Source organism: Penicillium psychrofluorescens (genome assembly GCF_964197705.1).
Source record: "Penicillium psychrofluorescens genome assembly, chromosome: 4".
Classification (NCBI taxonomy): domain Eukaryota; kingdom Fungi; phylum Ascomycota; class Eurotiomycetes; order Eurotiales; family Aspergillaceae; genus Penicillium; species Penicillium psychrofluorescens.
In genome coordinates, this window is record NC_133442.1 from 2,235,547 (window position 1) to 2,254,716 (window position 19,170).

The 19,170-nt window shown below is 54.3% G+C and overlaps 9 protein-coding genes across 9 annotated transcripts; 4 read left to right on the top strand and 5 right to left on the bottom strand.

The window, feature by feature from the left end:
* Positions 1-103: 103 nt before the first annotated feature.
* PFLUO_LOCUS6481 (uncharacterized protein) lies at positions 104-2,036 on the top strand (the record flags this gene model as incomplete). The annotated part of the gene is made up of 4 exons (XM_073784030.1): positions 104-211; positions 271-829; positions 880-1,946; positions 2,010-2,036. 4 exons carry the CDS (start codon positions 104-106, stop codon positions 2,034-2,036), a joined length of 1,761 nt encoding a protein of 586 aa, XP_073640526.1.
* Positions 2,037-3,644: 1,608 nt separating this feature from the next.
* PFLUO_LOCUS6482 (uncharacterized protein) lies at positions 3,645-4,780 on the bottom strand (the record flags this gene model as incomplete). The annotated part of the gene is made up of 4 exons (XM_073784031.1): positions 3,645-4,105; positions 4,166-4,512; positions 4,582-4,681; positions 4,744-4,780. The coding sequence occupies 4 exons, from the start codon at positions 4,778-4,780 to the stop codon at positions 3,645-3,647; spliced, it is 945 nt and encodes a 314-aa protein (XP_073640527.1).
* Positions 4,781-5,031: 251 nt separating this feature from the next.
* On the bottom strand, positions 5,032-8,475 carry PFLUO_LOCUS6483 (uncharacterized protein; the record flags this gene model as incomplete). Its single annotated transcript, XM_073784032.1, has 2 exons — positions 5,032-5,992; positions 6,047-8,475. The coding sequence occupies 2 exons, from the start codon at positions 8,473-8,475 to the stop codon at positions 5,032-5,034; spliced, it is 3,390 nt and encodes a 1,129-aa protein (XP_073640528.1).
* Positions 8,476-8,909: 434 nt separating this feature from the next.
* Positions 8,910-9,542, top strand: PFLUO_LOCUS6484 (uncharacterized protein; the record flags this gene model as incomplete). The annotated part of the gene is made up of 5 exons (XM_073784034.1): positions 8,910-8,932; positions 9,013-9,179; positions 9,253-9,261; positions 9,318-9,395; positions 9,451-9,542. 5 exons carry the CDS (start codon positions 8,910-8,912, stop codon positions 9,540-9,542), a joined length of 369 nt encoding a protein of 122 aa, XP_073640529.1.
* A 368-nt stretch (positions 9,543-9,910) lies between these two features.
* On the bottom strand, positions 9,911-11,269 carry PFLUO_LOCUS6485 (Mitochondrial tRNAs modification protein; the record flags this gene model as incomplete). Its single annotated transcript, XM_073784035.1, has 1 exon — positions 9,911-11,269. One exon carries the CDS (start codon positions 11,267-11,269, stop codon positions 9,911-9,913), a length of 1,359 nt encoding a protein of 452 aa, XP_073640530.1.
* A 573-nt stretch (positions 11,270-11,842) lies between these two features.
* On the top strand, positions 11,843-13,105 carry PFLUO_LOCUS6486 (uncharacterized protein; the record flags this gene model as incomplete). The annotated part of the gene is made up of 1 exon (XM_073784036.1): positions 11,843-13,105. One exon carries the CDS (start codon positions 11,843-11,845, stop codon positions 13,103-13,105), a length of 1,263 nt encoding a protein of 420 aa, XP_073640531.1.
* Positions 13,106-13,605: 500 nt separating this feature from the next.
* PFLUO_LOCUS6487 (uncharacterized protein) lies at positions 13,606-13,959 on the bottom strand (the record flags this gene model as incomplete). Its single annotated transcript, XM_073784037.1, has 1 exon — positions 13,606-13,959. The coding sequence occupies one exon, from the start codon at positions 13,957-13,959 to the stop codon at positions 13,606-13,608; it is 354 nt and encodes a 117-aa protein (XP_073640532.1).
* Positions 13,960-15,355: 1,396 nt separating this feature from the next.
* PFLUO_LOCUS6488 (mitochondrial aspartate-glutamate transporter agc1) lies at positions 15,356-17,550 on the top strand (the record flags this gene model as incomplete). Its single annotated transcript, XM_073784038.1, has 3 exons — positions 15,356-15,535; positions 15,593-16,774; positions 16,834-17,550. 3 exons carry the CDS (start codon positions 15,356-15,358, stop codon positions 17,548-17,550), a joined length of 2,079 nt encoding a protein of 692 aa, XP_073640533.1.
* An 898-nt stretch (positions 17,551-18,448) lies between these two features.
* Positions 18,449-19,158, bottom strand: PFLUO_LOCUS6489 (uncharacterized protein; the record flags this gene model as incomplete). The annotated part of the gene is made up of 2 exons (XM_073784039.1): positions 18,449-18,627; positions 18,696-19,158. 2 exons carry the CDS (start codon positions 19,156-19,158, stop codon positions 18,449-18,451), a joined length of 642 nt encoding a protein of 213 aa, XP_073640534.1.
* Between the last annotated feature and the right edge of the window lie 12 nt (positions 19,159-19,170).

A 19,170-nucleotide genomic window follows, 5' to 3' on the forward strand; every position in this document is an offset into this window, starting at 1 on the left:
TGCCGTGACACAGTACTCGACCATTCGGATCGCTGGTTGAGGTTTCTGCCCTTTTCAACTGTCACAATTAGAGAAGAGCACTGGAATTTCCAAGGCTGCCATCATGAACGGTGACACCTATTCTTCCAGAGGTACAGACCCCATGCCTGTGGATGCGACTGGAGCTTCTGCTAACTCGAGGCTAGATTCTGGGCGCTCGCGCGATCACTTTGTGAGTTTGGAACTTGTTGCGACTTGTTATCGGTTGCATTCAACTAACCTACCCATCAGCGCGACGAGCGACGGGAGCGCGACAGAGGCGAAAGAAGACGGTCACGGTCTCCTCACCACCCACGGGGGCCGCGTCGGGAGCAGGAACAGAACTCATACTCGTCCAGCCGTGACTACCGTGCCAGAGAACGCGAAGACCGCTACTCCAGCCGCAGGGATGACCGGGAATGGGATCGAGGAGACCGAGGAGATCGTGGTGGTGACCGTGGTGATCGTGGCGGTGGTGATCGTAGTGGTGGTGGTGACCGTGGAGACCGCCGACGCCGGGATTTCGATGACAGACCTCCTCGACGGGATTTGTTCGAGGATCGTCCTCGGCGCGGTGACCGCGGCGGCGACCGTGGCGGCGACCGGTTTGACCGTGGAGACCGCGGCGACCGCGATCGAGGAGGGGACAGGCGGGAGCGCAAGAGAAGCGCCACACCCCCACGGAAGAAGGAACCTACCCCCGATCTGACAGATATTCCTTCAATCCTGGAGCGGAAACGTCGCCTGACGCAGTGGGACATCAAGCCCCCGGGCTACGAAAATGTAACTGCGGAGCAAGCGAAGCTTTCGGGTATGTGTCTCTCACCCATTGATGAATGTATATGTCTGACTTTTCTATAGGAATGTTCCCTCTCCCTGGTGCACCTCGACAGCAGCCCATGGATCCCAGCCGTCTGCAGGCGTTTATGAACCAGCCCGGTGGCTCGGCGGACAACGCGGCTCTCCGGCCTTCCAACTCGCGCCAATCCAAGCGTCTCTTTGTGTACAACATCCCGTCCAGCGTGACGGGGGACAGTTTGGCATCTTTTTTTAATCTCCAGCTGAACGGCCTCAATGTTATCGAAAGTGTCGACCCCTGTATTTCCGCTCAGGTGTCCGAGGACCACTCCTTTGCGCTCCTGGAGTTCAAGTCGGCCAATGACGCCACAGTTGCACTAGCCTTTGACGGCATCACCATGTCGGAGCATGAGGGCGGCGATGGCAAAGGATTCGAAGTACGACGACCAAAGGACTATATCGTCCCCAATGGAAGTGCCGACCAGGAATACCAGGAGGGCACGCTGCTGAACGAGGTTCCGGACTCGCCGAACAAGATCTGCGTCTCGAACATTCCGGCGTATATCCCAGAGGAGCCCGTCACGATGCTTCTCAAGTCCTTTGGCGAGCTGAAATCTTTCGTCTTGGTGAAGGATGCTTCCACGGAAGAATCGAGAGGAATTGCTTTTTGCGAGTATGTCGATCCGACTGCCACTTCTATCGCCGTGGAGGGATTGAATGGCATGGAATTGGGTGACCGTCACCTCAAGGTCGTGCGCGCCAGTATTGGAACCACCCAGGCCGCCGGGCTGGACATGGGTGTCAATGCCATGTCCATGTTTGCCAAGACCACATCCCAGGACCTCGAGAGCAGCCGAGTGCTGCAGCTTTTGAACATGGTCACTGCTGAAGAACTGATGGATCCCGAGGACTACGACGAAATCTGTGATGATGTCCGTGAGGAGTGCTCCAAGTATGGCAGCATCTTGAGCCTGAAGATCCCCCGTCCGTCAGGCGGCAGCAAGCAGTCGGCTGGTGTGGGCAAGATCTTCGTTAAGTTCGAGGCCGTCGAGGGAGCCACCAATGCTTTGAAGGCGCTGGCGGGACGTAAATTCTCTGACCGCACGGTGGTGACCACCTACTATGGGGAGGTAAGTCTCTTTTTTTTTTCCTTTACCGTTTCTTGTCTTTGGCAAATACTAAACTTAGTGCAGGAAAACTTTGACGTGGACGCTTGGTAAAAAAAAAGGAAAAGGCATTTACTATGCTTCCGTATTTATGTTCTTTTTGTCTTTCCTCGGGGATTAGTGCTTGGAGCAAGGAGGGTTCGGGATGTACTACCCATGGATGTACCATAGCAAATATCAACTTGTGCTGTCCAGGTTTCTTTTCCTCTGCAGATTCTAGACAATGCGCATTGCACTAATGTTGGAATCCGGCCACTATCTCTAACTAATCCGCACGCAGCTATTGAAGCTGCCACCGTCAGCCAACCAACTTACTCGTTCTTTCTACCGACCTGCATTGGCCATTGACTGTTACTGAACGCGAGTACAAATCAAAGGAAGACATACGCTCTGTAAATTGCCCAGCAGATGCTAGAGGGCCCGGCTCTCTTAACATAAAGCAGAATCATTACTTCTAAACCCTTTCCATCTTGAAACCAAGCCTATGCCTCACCTGCCACATCTACAACATCGAATATAGGATCATCAAAGGCACATGAGTACTGCAATTTCATTGAGCAACTATAATGGAGAGTACATCAGGTCAAACACCTGTGGTCTAAACCTTATCAATCAGAAAGACCTGCATAAGCTATCTTGAGGTTTCTGGGTAGATTAGTGGGAAGCCAAAGATAACCCGATGTGTAGCACAGACAAGGTGGTAGGCACGGAAACCCACTGGGAGTTACCGAGCAGAATCATCCGAGATATCTGTATCATCAAACACGGGTTGGCATAAAGAGACATACCAAAGAGGTCGAGAGATTCTCGATGTGTCCAGATGTAGAGCGGTGTGTCGCTTCCCGGTCAAACCGTGCAAGGGGCGTCATCCGCAACTGGCCAAACGAGAATAGTCAGCGTTTGTTCCCCGTGAAACTGCTCACCTTGTAAAAGCCCGGTGGGCAGAACAAGCCTGGATTTACTGCCGATTGTTTCCAAGGCCTCGAGAGAAAGTCGCAAGTGGCGATACTACAAGCGCAAAAAAGACGACCAAGACTGTGTAGGCGGCATGAGACACTTTTGTTCCGGAAACCAACCGCGCAATAACAGATTTGGAGGGGAGGGGCGTTTAGGATGGGTGGCCTCTGTCGAATACAACCGAGCCGTTACTGAAGGATGGAGTGGTGTTGCACAAGAAGCGTAATAAGCCGAAACTAGCGAGACTGACACGACCAGAGACCGGAAAGAGTTGAGACAACCGAATTACAGCGTTTAGTGTGTGATGTGAAGAGATTCTGTTCCTTTCCCTTGCCGCTAGAAGAGTTTCCCGAGGAGATTTTCGCCAGACAGAAAGCAGCCACAATCATGCGACGACCGAAGATAGACGACACAAGATGTTCCGAGGACAGTTGCAGAGTCAGGTCGCAGCAGTGGTTGATGGCGCACCGATTCAAATCGACGAGACGAGACGCACTTTTTTTGAAAACAAAGGAAATAGGAAAAAAGACAAATAGCAACGACGCCCCCACCGTGGCCCCGTTGTTTGCAAGACCCGCAATTAAACCATTCCGAAGAATACAGAGGGGAGGAATCAGACGACAGCAAAGGGGAATTTGGGGAAGGGGGGCTGTAATCAAACGAAATAGCAATCATAAGATCGAACTACTCATGTCTGTCAGCAACCTACCTGCTGCCGTAACGGTCATCGGGACGGCCCTCGTAGGAGCGGCCACCATTACCGGCGGCACCGCCACTGTAGGCCTCGCGAGGCTCGCGGGGAGGCGCAGCATCGTAGCTAGCAGGGTTGGCATCGCGGTCGTAGTAGCTACGGTCGCGACCGCCGCTTTCACCACCACCACGGCGGTCCTCGCGGCTGTAACGATCCTCGCGACCACCACCACCGTAGCGATCTCCACCACCGCCGCCGCCACGGTAGCCACCATAGTCGTCACGGTAATCTCCACCACCGCGGTAGTCACGACGACCAGAGTCACGACCACCGTAGTCGCCACCGCCGCGGCGGTCGTACGAGTCATAACGGCCGTAGCGGTCATCGTCGCGACGACGCCAGCCACCACCTCCGTAGCCACCACGGCGATCACCGTAGCGGTCATCACGGCGGGGGGGGCCGCCGGGTCCACGTTCTGGAATGAATACATGAGTATTTTTGATGGAACATGAAGGGGGAATATGGGAAAACTTACCGCGCTTGGGGGGTCCGAAGTACTTGCCAGGAGTCGGGGTACGAGGACGACTGCGACGGGCCTTCTCGATGCTGAGAGTGCGGCCCTCGATGACCTCGCCCTGGAGGCCTTCCTTGGCGGCATCGGCCTGGTCGGCAGCGACCATGTTGACGAAGCCAAAGCCACGGGACTCCTTAGTGTGGGGGTCGAGCATGATCGAGCAGTTGTCCACATCACCGTACTTCTCGAACAGGCGCGAGACGTCGGCCTCGGTCAGACGAGGGTGAATGCCAGTCACGAAAAGGTTGGAGCCGGAGTTGAGGGCACCTTCCTCGTCGTCATCCAGAGGCTTACGAATCGCCGAGGGTCTGGGTCTTTGATCATCAGATTTAGGAACTCGATCCACCCCGGAGGGGGAAAGGGGCGAGAAAGCATACCGGTCGTCGGAGCGGCCATTGGGGGAGCGGCTGCGGGCACGGTCGCCTCGGGGCTCATCACGGGGAGAAGCGCTGCGGTCGCGCTCGTATCGGGGCTCGTCTATCGGCGGGCATTCCAGAGTCAGCAGCTGCATCATCCGGTAGTCGCTTGATGATACTCACCGGCGTAGCGGCCATTATCGTTGTCGTAATCAGCCATGATGAAAGGGGGAAGCTGAAGGTCGATGGGAGGAGAAGAAGGAGAGGAGAAATCAGGAATCGATAAGACGCCGGAAAGGAACACTAAGCTGAGTCATCGCCGTCGCTGGGCGCGCGGCCAGTTATTTGGGGCAAGACAATCCATTCATTACTACAGGTTGTTACAAAAATAATCCAGCCTCGACGCCACCTCCACCCTTACATCGGATACTCAATCCAGATTAAGATGTCCATAGAAAATAGCCGCCTGCTTCAGCGTCGCCGCCGTCGGTTCCGTTGCGACTTCGACGATGACTTCGCCTTAACGGCAAGTGCCTCTGGGGCAGCCGAGTCCATATCCACGTCGTCATCCACCAAATCCTTGAGCTCGTCCTCGTCCAGCTCGCTTAGCTCCTCGCTCATGCCACGCATCACATCTCGGCCCGTCCATCGCTCCTCGTAGATTGTGGTACCGACTGGATCAAATGGTTCCATGTACCATTGGATACCACCCTGCGCCAAGGGCAGCTGCTGGTCTTCGTCGTTCAGCGGTGGTGTCGGAAGTCTCTTAGGAGCGATGTAGGGTCGGACAATGGGGTTCTTCCCAGACTCTTCGTCCGCAGCAGGGGGTTCTTCAGCGCCGGATGGCCCAGACGGAGGCAATTCATCACCAACAGGCTGTACCTCCTCCTGCTCCTCGACTGCCGGCTCCGCAGTCTCTGCGGCGGGCTGTCCCTCAGCTGGTGCAATCCCTTTCGCGCCAGCTGCCTCTTGAGAATCAGCGTTGGTGTCCGGTACTTGGTCCAGTTCCATTTCCTCAGCTGTGACGTCCGTGATTCGCTCGGTGTCACCTTCAGCGGGTTCAACTGAATCGCCTCGGCGAGACATTACGCTGTGGTCAAGAATCACGTCCAGCTCCTTCAGCTCCTGCTCGAACGGTTTGCGGTTCAGCTCGCTTTCCTTCCTGATCGCATCTTCCAATGCAGGCTGTATGGCTTTGATGATCCGTTTTGCCAGCTTCCGCTTTTCACGTTGTTCCAAGCTGAGTTCCGGAGCACGGCCACTGATCTGCGCCTGGAGCTCGGCGGTGTCGCCAGCGGGCTGGACGCCAATCTCAGATGTGAAAAGGTTCGCCAAGTCGGCAGAGAAGGTCGCGACAGACGGGTAGAATCGGTCTTGAAGCCGCTGGCGAATGGACAGCAGGCCGTACGCAAAGACACCTTTGCCATCGAGCCTGTCAATTTGAGTCAGTGTCAGATACTCCAAAATAGAATGGAACAAGACTTACCCTTGGGCTTTCTCGAAAATCGGCCAGAGCAATGGGAACGTAGGGAAATAAACAACATCGACAATGCTTCGAAGCATCTCGGCATCCTTCAACTTCTCCCTCTCGCGCTTCTTCACCTCATCACACAGCATCCTAAGTCGGTCAAGATCCTTGTACAGTCTCTCGCCGAACTCAATGCGACGGTTCAGGCGCTTGTAGCCAGTAACGCCCATGGCGACGTAATCTCTCCGCGTCATCTCCATCGATGAAAAGGTCTCGAGCTGGAGCTGCAGTCTCTTGAGGAGGGCCGCTCCTCGCCGGGCTTCCCGCTTGAGAGTCCAATACTTGCATGCCTCCTCGGCGTACTGTTTCCTTTGGCGCACCGTAAACCGCGCAAGGGTCGCCTGCACCGCGTTGAGAACGACCTGAGGAATCACGGGCGCACCAGATGGCAGCTTCCAGACCGTTCGTGGTGGCCCTTGAAGACGCTTGCGCTTATTACCACTCACAGTCAGAGTGATGCGGGGAGTAAGGGCCTGCTGGTTTTCATCGTAGTGACCGCCAGCCGGGTGTGTTTCCAAGGAGAGGGCCTGGGCCTGGCTGTCGCCCCATCGTCTTCCGTGCATAGTGTTGCGATAGTACTCAATCGCGTCAGCGGTCGCAGCATCGGTACCATGCTCCAGTCGCCAGTCTGGCGGGACATGCTTGTCACAGTAAGCTTTCAGAAGATGAGAATCCATGAGTCCATGGCCAATCTTCATCTTCAGGTAGAGTTGAGCCCGCCGTGCGCATGAAACATGGAATGCAACAAAGCAGTTTTTGTTGCTGCACTGGATCGAGGCACCCATCTTTTGCTTGCAAATGTAGCAAAGTAACTTCCAGCGGCTACGCGGCACCTTTTCAACGTCTGTCACAGGCTCCATGAGGGACGGATTTCCGATAGATACCTCGGGAATCCAGACAGCACAGAGAAGGTGAGCCCACTTCGATGATGTTGTCTGCTTGAAAGCGCCCTCGGTGTTCGGACAAAAGATGCAGTTGGTGGTGCCCCGGCCCAGTAACTGACACTTGCGACAGAGCCACTGGCCCTCCGGGATGAAGGGAACGCCATAACATTCCTGGTGCACGGCTAGGTCGCAGCCATCGCAGAACACAATGGCATTAGCGTTCTCACAGTCGCCGTCATCACAAATGGCGCATCTGCTGTCCTGTTCCTCTCCCGGTCCAACGGTCTCTCCGTTCACCGCCGCTGCGGAGCTGGAGCGCGGCCGATGCGTCTGTGGTGGCTTCGGATTTGGTTTAGGGATGCGCTTCTCAAGAGCATGCCACTCCTTCTCGATTTTGGTCATGGTGATTTCGAAGATCGCCGGCTTGATGGGCTCCAGTTGATCCTCTCTTCGCTTGAGGTTGTAGTCTTCCAGCCACTTCTCATCCTGCTCATCCATGTCGTACTCCACTCGGCCGACGGTGGTGTTGACATCGCCATCTGTCGTCGCAGGTTGAATAATGTCCATGTCATCTTCTTGCGCGCCTTCGGTCATTCGGATGAAACGTCGGTCGTGACGAACAAACAAATCGCTTTCCTGATAGCCCACACTTGCCATCGTTCGATCAACATAGTTCTGTGTTCCGACACCCTTCCTTTCATAGAATGTAAAGGGATCCTTGAGTCGAAACGAAGGCTTGGGCAACGTCAACCTCTCTCGAGGATTCGGGCCTGGTGGCGGTATCACTTTTGGACTTTGCTGAGCTATAAGCTGGCTCAAGATGGCTTCGGGACGGCGTGGAGGGCGCCCGGGTCTGCGCTTAAAGGGCATTGGAGATGCCATATCAGCAGACAGGCCCAGCGGCGTCCCTGAGCTATCTTGGCTGGTGGTGCTGGTGGTAGCCAATGAATCTAGGCTCAAGGGCCCCGAGGGGTCAGGAGTATCGACGTCCACTGACGTGAAGACAGCCAGCTTGCCATCAATATCCAAGTCTGGATGGAATTCCTCCCAGCCACGTTCCTCGCGAGGCTTGTAGCCATCTCCCTGTTGCAGCGCAAGGGCAGCAGCCGTAGACGAAGGGTAGCGAGCGCGGCTTGGATTCTTTTCTCGTCTGGGACGTATCACAGAGGGCGGCGTTGTCGGCACCGGCACAGGGGGTGGTGGTGGAGGAAGCAGTGTTGGAGGGGCTCGGGCAGGCTTAGGGTCGACCTCGCGCGCAGCAGGACGACTACGAGCGCCGGAGGAGTGGCGTCTGGGCGTGTTGTTCTTTTTCGGGGTATCTTGGGCCTTGCTGACATCGATGAAGCGACCTCCTCCCCCAGGGCCGCCGGGGACATACCTGCGCTTCTTCGAAGGAGGTGCGCCGTCAGGGGAGTCGACCGCCGAGCGCGAGACTTTCGAGTGGGGTTTAGGTTTGCTTCCGGACAGTCTGCCCGGGAGGCTGCGTCGGGAGCTCGGCGCCATCGTGCATCGCAAGGTTTGGGATCAGGAGGATGAGCTTCCGGATACTGGATTGCAGATCGCAGCCTAGTCTGCGGATAGGCCACGCAGGCGCGTCAGGGAGGGCCGACACGCCACCAGGTGCCGAGGATGAAAAGAGTGTCCGGGGTGACCAGACCAAGAAGGAAAACAAAGACACCAAAGAGAGATCTTGGGAGGAAAACCGCGGGTGGCGCACGAGGAGGAGAATGGATGGGAAAGGCAAGAGGTGTTTGGTTTGTTATCAGCCGGAGAGAAGCTCGGACCATTTCATGCCTGAGGTATCTATTCCCCATACAAATCCATACGGCCATAGCTCCCTCTCTCCCTCTCCCCTTCCCTCGAACTTGACCCTCGCTGCCTTCCCCAACTCCGAGAAGGCTTCTTACAAAACCTCACTCTTACCGCCGAATATCAGCATGAGCGGCACCGGTGACGACAGGTACGTCTTCACCGGTCTCGACACTGGCGCCGTACTCTAAACGCGCGCTCTCCAACTCCGACTCCGCTGACCTTCCGCAGATGGCGTGGAGGACCTAGTCGCCAGTCGTCACAACGCCAGAACCGCGGCGGACAAGGTGGCCAGCGCGGTGGCAATGCCGCTTGGAGTGGCTCGGGTCCAGCGCAGGAGCAGCATGTCCCCGTCCGTGGCTTCAATGCTGCCGAGACCAAGAGTGCTCTGAAGAGAGGTGAGGAAAGCTCTACAAGATAGACTAGGGGGGTCAGAGGGCTGACAATACTTTCTTTTGTCATTGATAACAGGTCCCGGAGGTTAGTCGGTGTCGTTCTCTCTGCAGCTTCCCCCGGTCTAATCAATGTCCTCGCAGAACCTAAAGCAGCGTTTTACAAACCCACCGGGAAAGACTCGAACAACCAACGATCTGGTGGACCTTGGGGCTCGAAAGGTACACCCTCTACATCTTCCATGCTGGTTAGATGTTAATTGTTCATTTCCTACAGCAAACACAATGGCCAACGGCAAGGACTTCTTCGTCGAGCTCCGAAAACAGGTCGCAATCTTGCAGCGAGGCGGCACTCCCGCAGGTGGCTGATCATGATCATAATATGATTGATGAAACGACATGATACTTGTTATTGCACAGTGTGCCGGAGGGTAATTGGATGGGCTTTTGAGAGCGGAAAAAAAGAGGATTGGTTAGAACGGCATATTCATGGATACCCTTCGGAGGAGCTTCGACGGGAGGAACGGACTCCTCAGTTGATACTCGTATAGTTACATTGCATCGGCGTCTCTGTTGGGCTGTCTGCTCCTGGGAATTTGACTGTGCCGTCTTGAAAGTGCAGTCACTCGTTGACAGGAGCTTGGACTTTTTTGTTCTGGCTGTGCCATACACAAATCAATTATGAAAATCAAGCAAGAATGGGGTATCTCTAGTAGTAGTATACAGGTCTATATCCGTCACATCAGTCCAGCTCGAATCCACCCACTCGGCCCTAGGATCCCACCATCGTCAGCCTGCGGATCGAGCGTCCATTTCCTCAAAGCCCGACAACTGAGATCAGAGGCCCAGCCAGCTTCAAACATCTCAATGCCCGCCCATCCTATCATGGCCGCGTTGTCCGTGCACAGAGACGGTGGCGGAGCGACAATATCAATATGTTCAAAGCCACGCACATTCAAAAAGGAACGGAGCACATGCATGAGGAATTTATTCGCAGCGACACCGCCACTGACAACGAGAGTCTTGACGGTTTCATCTTCGCCCTGGACCCGTGGCCGAAGGGCTTCGAGGGCGATAATCGTTCGCGACGCAAGGTGCTCAAAACAAACCCGCATTGCTTCCCGTCCCAGCGCAAGACGCTCGTCATACGCCATGGTCACATCTGCCTTGTTCCTCACAATTTTTCCAACCATGCTCGAGATAGATGAGAAGCTGAGCTGCAGCGAGCGCGTATTGGCAAACGGCGTCGTGACACTCCATCCCCAGGGACTTTGGTGTTTGACTACTTCCTCACCCCGATTCTTCGGTGGGCGGTAATCCGCAAAGTCGGCTTTGCCATTTGGGAAGACGAACTGTTCCAATACTTTGCCATACATGGTGTTCTTGGCTTCCTGGAGAAGGGAAGGTGGGAGAATCTCTCGTGCTGCTTTGTCGAGAGTCTCACCCATGGCGACGTCATCGCTCGAAGCCAGAATCGTGTGGTCTGTGAGAGATTTGGAATGGACCAGGATCGAATGCCCTCCCGATACCAGGATAGACAGGAACGGGAATTGGGGAGAGACAGTTCCTGTCTTTCCTGAGCTCGCGCCGGTTGGTTCCGCCAGACAAGAAACCAATCGCGGTGTCAGCAAATGCGCTTGCATATGATGCACCCCGACCATAGGAATCTGCCAGGCGACAGAGAGCGCTTTGCCCGTATCCAGTCCGACGGAGAGATTGGACCGCATCCCGGGCCCTCTGGTGGCTGATATGAAATCCGGCCGGCGGCGGGATGTGTCGCCAACGGGTATGGTTTGTTCGCCTGAATTTCCCGAGCTGGCCGGTAGATGTCTCATCGCTTTCTCGACTAATTTTGCCATGCTCTCCTGGTGAGACTCAAGCGCGAGGATCGGGTGAATGCCCTGATGGGCCCGTGAATCCGCTGTCACATTTTCTAAGAAATGGACCTTGGCCGTGTGTTCCGTGGCGAGCGTGCACTTCTCGACAATCGCGACTGAGGTATCGTCACTGTTGGAGAGATCTTGGTCAGCGCGTTCACCTCTAATTGAAGGTTTGATCTTACCATGACGTTTCAATAGCGAGTGTGAGCAGACCATGGCGGCGTTGTGGATTGAAAAGGGTCCTTGACGCGCCCCGTATCGACCTGCAAATCGCAGCGGGGGCTGTCGCGGCAAACATGGGTTGGGAGGTTGTCGATTCTTCAATTCAAGCACTCGAGCCTACAGCGGCGAAAAGAGAAAAAGTGCACGGGCCACATAGCCCTCAAACGTAGCCCTAATTGCCAAGGGGTAGGTGCTCGATGATTCTTCCTTTTACGATCGCTTGTCGGTCTAATTCTTCGAAGATATTCAGTAGTGAAAATAATCCTCCCAGCAGAGATATAGATCGAATCAAATCAACCCAGTATCTCACTGGACTGGTCGAACTATACAATGCACGTGATGGCCACTAAGCCCGATCTGGATTGTTATGCCCCTGTTCAGCGTGGAATACTACATTCTCTTGCCTACTACGTCCTCACTACTTGAAAGATGCTATCATTAGGTGTTTCTCGCGTTGGTTTAGGCCGAATGGCGTCGTCAGTTGGTCGCACGTACTCAACGAACTCGGCAAAACGTCCATTTTCGAATCGGAGGAGAAACGTCGCCCTGGCCAGCGTGATCAGCACTATGCCAGGCCTGTGGTGGTTCACAGCTACGGACGACAACATTCCCCTTCTGAAGACTGCGTCAGTGGATTGTTGGGACGTGGAGCCAGGCCCTTCCAAAGACCAGGTGACTCGCATGATATCCAAAGAGGCATATTCTTTCTCGGTCAGAAGCGTGGCTGGCATCAACAGGTACGACGGCACTCAATTGGGTTCCAATAGCCCCTGTGAAGACCGATTTACGCATGGCAAACTTCCTTCGCCGTGGAATGACGGGAGTCAATGGATGGCCTGGGCCGTTTTCGATGGGCATGCAGGCTGGCAGACAGCAGACCTGCTGGAGAAGCAGCTCCTTCCTTTTGTGCAACAGAGCTTAAACCAAGTCAAGCCATCTTTGAACGATGAGCCAGTCTCGTCCGACGTGGTTCAGCGTGCGATCATACAAGGTTTCTTGAACCTCGACGACTCGATTATCAAGACAGCCTTGCATACCGCTCAGAGCAAAGAACCACTCCAAGAAAAAGTGAAGAAGCTAATGCCTGCTTTCGCGGGTTCCTGTGCTTTACTCTCTTTGTACGACCCTGCCACTCGCTCGTTACATGTAGCGTGCACCGGTGATTCACGGGCAGTGCTGGGGCAACAGCTACCCAACGGGGCGTGGGAAGCAATTCCGTTGTCTGTGGATCAGACTGGCAGCATCCAAGAAGAAACTGCCAGGCTGTATGAGGAACATCCAGGCGAAAAAGAGATCGTCAAGCAGGGCCGCGTGCTAGGGCTGATGGTCTCGCGAGCCTTTGGCGATAGTCGGTGGAAGTGGCCACTAGACTTCCAGCAGGAGATGAAAGAAAGATTCTTCGGTCCGTCACCGCTGACCCCGAGATATGATGTTCGAACACCGCCATATCTCACCGCTGAGCCGGTCGTGACAACTACCAAGATTGACCCCGGACGGCCTTCGTTCTTGATCATGGCGTCGGATGGGCTGTGGGACTCACTCTCTAATCAGCAGGCTGTTGATCTAGTAGGAAAATGGATCGGGTCGAGGAAAAGCGTACCAGAGCCAAAGTATGAGGCGTTTGATTTTGGTCAGGGAGTAAATGAGAGGTTTGTGGAGGAGAGAACGGCGGTCCAAGATGGTAACAGTGCAGTGCATCTGGTGCGCAATTCGCTCGGTGGGAATCACCATGAAATGGTGGCAGGTCGGCTTGCCTTTAGCCCTCCGTTCTCTCGACACCCACGGGACGATATCACGGTGCAGGTCGTGTTCTTCAACACGCCTGTTTAAAAGATCAATCGTGTCCTAGACTCAATATGATTTGAAAGACACATGACAAGATGCCAGGCCTACGGCACTTATAACTACAGACGAGGTTGTTTACGGGTGATGTAGAGTATGTGTATCCCGGACTGTAACGACCGACTGGGTTAAATTAGGGTTGATATCGAGTTCATAAATCCGAGTCCCATCATCACGTCATAAAAATAATCGTTTCGTCAGCACACCGACACATCGTTTCCTCTTCTCTGCTCCCGTGCACATGTAGAACACTGAGTGTAAGCTCAACCCGGGTAGGTGGCTTTAGGTATGTCCTATGAAAACATCTTGTCTGCGGAACAGTCTGCAGACGCGAATACATCACTCAACTCGAAGGACAGCTAGTCAGTCCCCTTTGATTCCCTAGTCTCATATGGTCCACCGGGGAGGGATGTTGAGCTTTGATCCGACGCGGCGTTCTCCTCTGGTCTTCTTGGTCTTCTAAAATAATGCAGGTTGCTGTTGCATCATTACGCAGCCCAGCGTCGCTCTTCACGGGTCATCTTGGTGTGCCTGCCGTAGTACTCGTCCGGGTTCTCAATCGGTGTCACGCAGTAGACGGTTGGGGTGCCCTTGAATTGGATGCTCTTTGGGGCGCTTGAATGCGCCGCCGACGACTGCTTCTTGAGGATGCTCTTCGACGAGCAGTTGTTCGTGTACGAATAGGAAGGCACTTGCAGCGAGGAGAATCTCTTGCTAGACGGGCTAGCTGCTGGGATTGGCGAGATGGGAGTGCGAGGCAGCGCACCCGGCGACTTGAGCGGGCGGGAAACAGTCTGCGCAGCGGCGATGCACAGGGACAGCTTGGGTTTGGCGGCGTACATGATGAAGATGAAGATGCACAAAAGGTACTGAAGAAGGATAGAGATAACGATGTTGTTTCCTTGGGAAAGAAAATAAAAAGTGAACTTTGATCGACAAAGTCCACCTAGACGGTGTGTGTAGAGAAAAGATTAGAGACGTAGAGTCAAGTCAAGAAGTAAGAGCAAAAAGGATCGTCTGGACCAGCCGAGACGAAGCGCGGGACGAAAATAGAATGAAGAGAAAATAGAACAACCTCAAACAACGATGGCCCCAGAGCAGGGGCGAGGGCGGCTATATAGTGAAGGTTGGGTTGCTTAGCGCCGGGCTCATGCACCTTGGCCTATCACCATCACACCCATCACGCCCATCACTCGAGCTGCTGCATGGGGAGCTGTGGGTTCTAGCCAATCACCGGAGCTATCTCGCTGCTTCCAGGTGATGGAATTGGGAATGTGCAGGGAGAGGGAGCATGTGTACCGCATGGCGTTAGGGCTCGGTCCCATCCGAGTGCAAGTTCGTCCTGCACCGATCTGTTTCCAGATGATCACCTGACGGGGAGACGGTGGTCTAGGAGTCTAGATCCGATTTCAATATATGGCATATCGGCATTTTTTTTTTAGAATGTGTTGGTCGGATGTGATCTCTCTCTCTCATCCCCGCGACCATGGCCCCCACCATTATGCACTGACTAAGAATACATAATTCCCTTAGACACCCGGGAATAAAACTGGACACATCCGACTACCTGATCTCATTTCCAAGGGCGCTCACTAAACAGGCAGGTTTACCCAACGGGCCCGGCCGCGATGAGAGAAAGAATCGGAGGTGATGCGGAGCACGAACGGAACGGAAGCCAATCATCCACCAGTTCTCCAACTGGACCCCCGCATGATCAGGTGGCCGGGGGAGAATTCCCTCGCAGTGGGTACTGGTACTTGTCCCAGCAGGGATTACCTCATGTTGGAGTAAGTACCAGTACATCCCTACCGGCGTGTGCCTGGTCCCGTGATGCCAGTCGGGCCGATTCAGGTACAGTAAGTAATGTACCCTGAGTGGCGAGAAAAAATCGATGTGACTGCGAACCGGACAGGGATCATCAGATCCATTGAATCGAGATATGAGAATGAGAAGGATGATAATAATAAGAACCCCAGCCGTAGTATCGATGCTGGAAATATTCCTGTGGAGATTGATCGGTGAGAAGAAAACAGTCGGGCTAGTCGCCGAATGGGCGTGTGTCGGACCCAGGGGGGCAAAGAGTAGCTGGCCTCTTCCGCAATCGAAAATTCTTTCCTTGATCTCGACCTTCCTACAATCACCCCAATTCATTCATCTCGCCTCTCTTTCCCTTTCCTTCCGTTTCCCCTGCATGGTCGCTTGGTTGCTCCGTCCCTGCACTCGGTGATCTCTGCCACAATGAGCAGTGTCAAGGAATCCGTCAAGGAGAAACTGGTCGGCTCTACGACCGAGCCTTACCAGATGTCCCACCAGGCCCGCTCCAATTTCATGCGCCATGCCCAGAAAGATGAGAATGGCGATCTGTACATGGGCAAGGAGGAATTTATCAATGCCATTGCTCCCAAGCAGGAGGACTATGTGAGTCAACCACCCGTAGAGGAAACAACAACACCACTGACGCGGAGGTCCTTGCAGCACAAAATCAGGCGCGGCCAGTATGCCATCCTGTTCAACGTCGCCGACCGCCGGAGAACCGGCAAGCTCAACCTCGCCGACTGGGCCACCTTCGAGAACCTCCTGGCGAAGCCCGATGCCGAGTACGAGATCGCCTTCCGCCTATTCGACCTCGATGGGAGCGGCACCGTCAAGTGGGATACCGTGCAAGGACTGTACAATCTGAGCAAGAGCGCCGACAGCATCCCCTTCGACTGGAACTCCGAATGGGCCTCGCTGTACACCGGCCGCACCAAGTCTCGGCACGACATGACCTACCCTCAATTCTCCCAGATGCTGCGCGGCCTCCAGGGTGAGCGCATCCGGCAAGCCTTCCACACCTTCGACAAGGATGGGGATGGCTATATCGAGCCCGAGGACTTTCAGCGCATCATCCTAGAGACCTCCCAACACAAGCTGTCCGACCATGTGTTGGAGAATCTGCCCACGCTGTGCAACATCTCGACCAGCAACAAGATCTCCTATGCCAATGTCCGTGCCTTCCAGAACATCATGCGCGAGATGGACCTCATCGACCTGATTGTGCGGGAAGCCACCGTGAAGAGCGGCGACGGCAAGATCACTCGCTCCGACTTTCTCAACGAGGCCGCTCGCGCGACCCGCTTCTCTCTATTCACCCCCATGGAGGCCGATATCCTGTTTCATTTCGCCGGTCTGGATGCACCGTCCGGGAGACTGTCTCTGAATGATTTCGCCAAGGTCATCGATGCATCGTGGCGCATCCCCGTCACCGTTGCGGGCCAGGCCGGAAAGGAGGCCGCGGCCAAGACCAAGTCCTTCCTTCACGGCTTGCTGGAATCGGCACACCACTTCGCCCTGGGCAGTGTGGCGGGTGCTTTCGGTGCTTTTATGGTCTATCCGATCGATCTGGTCAAGACCCGCTTGCAAAACCAGCGTTCCACCCGGGTTGGCGAGCGACTGTACAACAACTCCCTTGATTGCTTTAGGAAGGTGATTCGGAACGAGGGTTTCACTGGGTTGTATTCTGGAGTGATCCCGCAGCTGATTGGTGTGGCGCCTGAGAAAGCCATCAAGCTGACGGTCAACGATCTGGTTCGAGGCGCTCTTACGGACAAGGACACCAAGAGGATCTGGTATCCCTCGGAAATCCTTGCCGGTGGTACTGCCGGAGCGTGTCAAGTGGTGAGTTTTACTTTGTCCCCAGTTTTTTTCTTTTTCAGCAATCTCTAAACATAGTCTAGGTCTTCACCAACCCCCTTGAGATTGTCAAGATTCGTCTCCAGGTGCAGGGCGAGATTGCAAAGAATGTCGAGGGTGCTCCTCGTCGGTCAGCCCTGTGGATCGTGCAGAACCTGGGTCTGGTGGGCTTGTACAAGGGAGCCAGCGCTTGTCTTCTGCGTGACGTGCCTTTCTCCGCTATCTACTTTCCTACCTACTCGCATCTGAAGACGGGCATGTTCGGCGAGTCTCCCACGCACAAGCTGGGTGTTTTCCAGCTTTTGACTGCCGGTGCCATCGCTGGTATGCCGGCTGCCTACCTGACCACCCCGTGCGATGTGATCAAGACCCGTCTGCAAGTCGAGGCCCGCAAGGGCGAAACCAAGTACACCGGCCTGCGCCACTGCGCCACCACCGTGTGGAAGGAGGAAGGAATCAAGGCCTTCTTCAAGGGCGGTCCTGCCCGTATCATGCGTTCCTCGCCTCAGTTCGGTTTCACTCTCGCCGCATACGAGGTTCTGCAGAAGGCACTGCCCCTACCGGGCGCCGCTGAAGACTTGACTCCCAGCGGAAACCTCGAGCCCGGTGTCGGCATGCAGCAGGCCAAGGCTCCTCTACCTTATCTACGGTCTCGGAATGCGCTTAAGCTCATCCTCGATCTGGAACCAAACCTCGGCCGAGTGCAGGTCCCCCGCGCTGAGAACTGGCCCAAGTTCCTGCAGAGCAGTCCCAAGCAGTGATCTTCCTCTGCCTCTCCTTTTCCTTATGTTTATAGCGAATTTTTTGGACCATTTGGTTTTCGGTTGATTTAGCACGAGATCCTTTTTTTCCCCTTTTTTTCTATATTTTGGGTTTCCTATACGAGGATTCGGATGTTGGCAAAATGACACGCATACACTCGCCCCTGCATGATTCATTTCTGGAATCTTTTGTCATCTCTTTTTTCCTTCCTTGAGAAGTTCCTCTTCGGGGCCACATGTGTGCATTGTACCAACAGCAGATAGATTTGGATGGACTTGTGCGGGAGAAAAAATAGAGGATTCTCTTTTGGTCTGCATTGACTAAATCCTTGGATGTCATTTGCTGTTGTTATCTTGCGCTCGTTCCTGGATGGTCCCGCTGGTCGTTGGTTTGTGTTCTGTACAATATCTCATCTAGATCTAGAACGATAAACAGATTCCATTAGATAATCTGTTTGGAGAATTCCTGGTTTTCGTTTTGAAGGTGATAACGGAGTTTATTGAGATATATATGTCTTGGAGGAAAATCTATTGGTAGATTTCGGAATAGTAGTGTGACATGGAATTTCGGAGATATCTATACATGGAGTGGCTTTTGGTTTGACAGATGACTCTTAACTGGACACAGTAATTTCATCCAGCCACGGGTGACAGGGACGGGGTTTGCTCAAAGGTAAATCACTCCTAAGACCAGGGTGATGTCCTAGACATCCCAAGACGCGTGTACCTGGATGGAGAGAGCTTATAAGAGCAGCGCGGGATTTGGTGTAAAGTCTCTGCCGTGTGCATGCAAAGTGGCAGGTGTATAGTACTATACGCTTTGCACAACTGTTGTAGTAAAGTCTAACAAGAAGACCCCATTTGATCTTGTATCGTTGTATGGTAGCCAGGGTGCGTCTCAAAAGAAATTTGTCTTTTGCGTTGATTGGGTCTTGCTCTGGTCGCCTAGATTAGCGGTGGTAGGTGCCACAGAGTCCTTCTCTTGGGCTTTAGATGCCTGGCTTTGCTTTTGTGATGATTCGGATTTGGAGTTCTTTTGGTGCCAGAGAGAATCCTCTTCTTCGATCTCACGGAGCACTAGGGAGAATCACACAGTCAATAAGATGCACAGACTTGGCCCAGCAGAGGACCAGTAGGTAGCATACCCTCCTCCCATTCCCGTTCTTTCGCCTCATCGCCAGTACCCAACAACCTCTCCACATCGACCGTCTCCCCCCGCTTAACCTTCTCAATCACCTCCCGCAGGAGCTCAATTTTCGCATCTGTCGTCCGGCGATAGGCCGCATAGTCGTTCTTCAGAGTCATCATGCGGATAGCCTGCGATCCGATGAGAGTGAAGATGATGATGTAGAAGGTGGCTGGGTTCCATTCGGTAGACTTGGTGTCTTTCGCTGTGCGCTCCTTGCGTCTCCCGCGGTCGCGAAGGAATCTGGGAATCATCGCTGTCCATACGGATGTCTGGGCGATCTTTGGGAGGTGGTCGGTCGTCGCATATCGTCGCACTTGCGCTGAGGCGCGGCACCTGGGTATAGCAGAGGATATAGAGGGATTGGACCAAAGATGTCGCAAGATTGGCCCAGAGGACCAGGCCCGTAATGGTGTGGCCATGGTTTGTGTAAG